The 5,045-nt window shown below is 47.1% G+C and overlaps 1 protein-coding gene across 1 annotated transcript in view; it reads left to right on the plus strand.

Moving 5' to 3' along the window:
- smad10a (SMAD family member 10a) overlaps window positions 1-4,796 on the plus strand; it is an 18,483-nt gene extending 13,687 nt beyond the window's left edge. The window contains exons 8-13 of the mRNA XM_069681582.1: window positions 230-331; window positions 487-540; window positions 829-1,012; window positions 1,280-1,448; window positions 1,585-1,723; window positions 3,481-4,796. Of these exons, the coding sequence (XP_069537683.1) occupies window positions 230-331; window positions 487-540; window positions 829-1,012; window positions 1,280-1,448; window positions 1,585-1,723; window positions 3,481-3,692 (860 nt within the window). The 3' untranslated portion in view covers window positions 3,693-4,796. The remainder of the gene's footprint in view (window positions 1-229; window positions 332-486; window positions 541-828; window positions 1,013-1,279; window positions 1,449-1,584; window positions 1,724-3,480) is intronic.
- The last annotated feature ends 249 nt before the right edge of the window (window positions 4,797-5,045 follow it).

A 5,045-nucleotide genomic window follows, 5' to 3' on the forward strand; every position in this document is an offset into this window, starting at 1 on the left:
AATCGTAATTGTAACAGTTGAAGTCAACAGGTCTACTATTAGCATTAGCAGCAACAATAATGATACTATGGGGAAGGCTGATGTTAGTAGTTGTTGCAGTCGAGCAGGTCCACTGTCCAGACTTTATATTATTTTGTCAAGTTACAGAAAACATAACTGAATGTGTTTGCGGCTCACAGAAATCATATTGTTTCATGTTTTATATAATCTTTACTGTCCTGTGTTCCAGCAGTGTGGACGGGCAGCAGCACAGCCTCCTACACTCCCATCGGACCTCAGCAGAACGGGCGAGGTCACCAACAGCCCCCCCTCCACCACCCAAACCACCACTGTAAGAAATGTTTGCTTCACCTGATGATAGTTAGTTGTACGGTTGGAGCATGACAGATGAATTTAAAGCCTGGTACTTGAACATGATCACACACAGAGCTTCACGTGGAGACACAAAGTCCTGCAGGTTGATCCTCTCATCCTTCTTGTTTTCAGGGTCTCAGCATCACAGCTCCACCTCCTTCCCTCCGTCTGTGTCCAATCATCCAGGTGAGAGGTTAATGATCTGATCTGAACTGTAAGAAAAGTAAAGGTTAGTGATTGATGTGCTTTTATTAATGACATATCAGACTTTAGACTAAAATAAATGCTGGTATTTTTATATTTAGCAGAACACATGATCGTCCTCTGTTCACGTCTTCTGTTGTTTGTACGATTCGTCCTTAAAAACAAGCGCGCAGAGGAGAGCTGCACACCCTGCAGACACTGTGCCTGCAGTACATCTGACTCACAGTGAGCTGGCACTTCTTCACACTGCCTTTTCTGTGTTCCCTGCAGGTCCAGAGTTCTGGTGCTCCATCTCCTACTTTGAGATGGACGTTCAGGTTGGTGAGATGTTCAAGGTTCCCTCCAGCTGCCCCGTCGTGACTGTGGACGGGTACGTCGACCCGTCAGGAGGCGACCGCTTCTGCCTCGGCCAGCTGAGCAACGTCCACCGCACAGACGCCAGCGAGAGGGCCAGGTGTGTGAATACTAACTTCAGGTTCTCAGGTGTTCAAATGTTTACTTTCTTGCTCTCAGTCCTCATATGGGGTCTTTTTTCTAGCAACTGCGCCTTCCATTACAGACTGAAGGAGCTTTTTTAAGACTACACCCCCACACCTGATGCTAGCACCTTCAAACAAATCATTTCTTTTTTAAAAGGCGGTGTCTTATCTTTAGCAGTCATGATTCACATTAATAAACTGTATCCTCTGCGTGTGCTGATGCTTCCTGCATTGGTTTCCAGGTTGCACATCGGTAAAGGCGTGCAGCTGGAGTGTCGTGGTGAGGGCGACGTGTGGATGCGCTGTATGAGCGACCACGCCGTGTTTGTACAGAGTTACTACCTCGACAGGGAGGCGGGCCGAGCGCCGGGAGACGCTGTTCACAAGATCTACCCCGGAGCCTACATCAAGGTCCGGATCCAGTTTAGAAGTCACACACATGCTGTTCATAATCTCTTTTTTAATACGCAGTATTATTGCGTCTTATTGTGTTTTCAGCTGGGGTTTGTGCAGCTGTTATAACGTACTCGTCTTGTGTCTCTGTCAGGTGTTTGACCTGCGGCAGTGTCACAGGCAGATGCAGCAGCAGGCAGCGACGGCTCAGGCTGCAGCTGCTGCTCAGGCGGCCGCTGTGGCAGGAAACATCCCCGGTCCAGGCAGCGTCGGAGGCATCGCACCTGCAGTCAGTAAGTGACTTTGTTTATATGACGTTATCAATACAACAAAAGTATTGCACTTTGTCTTTCTTTTTTCAGACCTAGGAGAGCTGGATTCAGTCCAGACTCTGTTCTTGTCGCACGTTACTAAAGGATGTTTTCCACTTCCAACAAGAATTAAAACAGAGAAGAGGAAAGTGTAGAACAAATAAGAGACTGTTCATTTTCTCTTGATATTGGGCTGAGAGGAATTGCCCACTTTGGAGTTCCCCAGAGAACTACTGTGCATACCTTCAAGAGCTTGTTTCCTGTTAGCATTAGCATTAGCATCCCCAGTAGAAACCTTGAAGTGACGTAAAGCCTGCTGGAAGTTGGGATAGAAACGTGCCGAACAAGAGAAACAAACACACGGGTTGGGTTTCACGGTAATATCAGGGTTGGAAGGAAGACGTTTGACTTTGGTCTTCACTGACACTCGATTTGTCCGTGTTTTCGGCCATTTTTAAGGCCGCTGATATGAGCTGTTACAAACAGTTCTAAAGATGGCAGTTTCCGCTAAGGCATTGGCCGACCAACTGTCGACCAAACAACATGTTTGTCAGGGTTCCTCTTGTTTTGGAACAGTTCCTACTCTGGTGTAGGAGATAAAAACGTCCCTCTAAGCGGCTTCTAAGAAGCATGAATATTCTCAAGTCTTGGAGTGAGAGCACAATAAAAAGGGGCGGATCCTCTAAATCAAACTCTAGACCAGAAACAGCTTTTCCTCAGACCAGTCCCCTTCCCTTTCCCCTTCACCTCGACCTCAGGGGCATAATCACCTTTAGGACTGCAGGGACAGGCCCCCCCTCACTTTTTAAAACCCTACGTTTGCCCCCCACACTTTTCAAGTTCAGTTTGATGCTTCACAGGTGCAGAAGCTCTTCAGTCGCACTCAGCAGCGAGTTATCTTTGGGCTTTTTATGGCTCAGGTTTTCATCTCAGGCAGCAGTCATGGTGCCCTCTCTTCTTGGTGGAGGCTGTGGGCGTTAAGGAGTAACTGCACCCCCAGGTCTGACCATAACTCCACCCGCTGCCCAATTTTTAAAAAATGCCCAAAGTGTGCACGGGGCTCTCTCCTCTTGTCCCGTGCGCAGCAGCACTGTGCAGGCAGTCGGGGGCGGGCGGGCTGGCCTGGGGCAGCAGCAAGGGAGAGGACAGCGGCCAATCGGGCGGCCCGCTGGCCGCAGCAGTGGGAGTTTGTGATTGACAGGCGTTAACGTTCTTTTTTTAAAACATAAATTTCATTATGTGGTTTTGTCCCAAACGGTCGCCTCCACGTCCCCATCGGCTGGCGAGGTCCAGGCCGGATTTAAGACGTTTGAGACATTTCCAACCCATGAAATGCAGATTTCTATAAATGTGGTAAGAAGGTCAATATTAACACCAGCAGTGATGAGTTTCATCACAGTACAGCTACATAGTTTAGATCACAGCTCGAAAACATGCGTGCACTTACTCTAAAGTGAACTTATCCACCATGACGTCATCCATTAGTCTGTGGACTTCGTTGGTGAACCCATGAGTTTGGCTTTTCACCGTCGCCGTCTTGTTTTTCTGAGCCATATGTGATCATATGTGGACAAGAGGGAGGAACCAAAAGCAGCCTGCTTCCTGCTCTGTGTGACTCTCGATGGAGCATCAGTGACTAAATGAACATCATGCTGTGATGAAGAAGACTTGAGACTAGAGATAACCTCATTAGAAATGTAGATATTATGATCTCTGACTCCTCTCTTGCTCTCTGTCAGGTCTGTCTGCAGCAGCGGGGATCGGTGTGGACGACCTGAGGCGACTGTGCATCCTGCGGCTCAGCTTCGTGAAGGGCTGGGGGCCCGACTACCCCCGACAGAGCATCAAACACACCCCGTGCTGGGTGGAGGTCCACCTGCACCGCGCTCTGCAGCTTCTAGATGAGGTGCTGCACACAATGCCTTTGGCTGACCCTGGGCCTGCTAACTGAGGACCAAGACCACGTTCAAATCCCCAGTCTGGATCCTCTGAATGTGCGCACACTGACACACATTTTAGCTGCAGGCCAAATATAAATTATACACAAAGAAAATCAATCAAAACACACGGAGACATGCTTGTAACAATCAATGCACACACACACACACACACACACACACACACACTGTAACCAAAACGTCTGTAGACACACAGACATTAAAGTGCTGATGTCTATGAGATCTTTCTCGCTTTACAATCTAAACTCAAACACGAGGAAGTGTTCTGACCAATCTTGTCCGAAACATGTTTGTATGCACTGTAGAAATCCAGGGATGTGTTCCAGAAATCCAGTTCTCTATATGCAATCTGGATTTCCTTTAATTCCTCTGCACATTCACTCATGGAAAACACACAGACATGTAAAAATCATGCACGATTTAAACACTCCAGACAGATAACTGCTTACCTCTGAGACCTGCTGTCAGTTCTATCAGCAGCAGAACTGATGTAGAAGTTTGACTTATTAAGGAAACCAGTGTTACGTCATCTCTGTGCTCGTACTGTGCTCTTCACTGTTATTGATAAACTGTTAGCATCGATAGCTGGTTAGCCCTCTTACTACGCTCAGCTCGATCTATATTATTTTTGTACCAAAAAGACTAAAAAGCCAAAAACAGTTAGCTTTAAAGTAGTGTTGTTGTTCTCTGTAATGAAACAGTGCTACCCTGTATGTAACCAAATGGTTGGTGTGAATCACCACAGCCAGAATACCTCATAACTACAGTGCAAAGTCACAGTTCAGTTTAATCGCCTGAAGCGCACACATCATCACTGACAGGTCAGTCTGTGAGGGACAGAACAGAGAGACCTCTGAGAGCGTCCTGACTCCAACACCACATCAGGTTAGCTCTCTGCTGATCAAGGTGTTTAATGCTCCGTGCTGCCATGTGGACTGGCACTCTCCTCTGATTCCCTTATTTCTAACCTGGGTCCTATTTTTACATTTTTCTGGGTCTAAATGACCAACAGGTACAAACAGGTGTGAGTGTCTCCTGTAGATGTGTTCATCCTGCAGCAGTGAAACAGGCTGTAATGGCTGCAACATAATCCTTGATGGGTCAAAGGTCGTCCACTAAAAGTTCTTGTTGTTCCCACTGACAGGCTCAGATTGTTCTTCTAAGTGTGTGACAACATGACAGAAAGGATCCCTACAGAGATAGACCTTTTTGTTACAGAGGAAGATGATTGTTTTAACCACACACAGACGTTACATCGCTCTCTGCACACACACCAGACTCCATTCAGAAAAACAGGGATTTTACCTCACAGACAAAATGGGAGTTTCTGCTCTACTGCCGCTCTG

This window comes from Semicossyphus pulcher, unplaced genomic scaffold, assembly GCF_022749685.1.
Source record: "Semicossyphus pulcher isolate SPU_LCO1_2020_fin unplaced genomic scaffold, fSemPul1.0.p SCAF_5, whole genome shotgun sequence".
Lineage (NCBI taxonomy): Eukaryota > Metazoa > Chordata > Actinopteri > Labriformes > Labridae > Semicossyphus > Semicossyphus pulcher.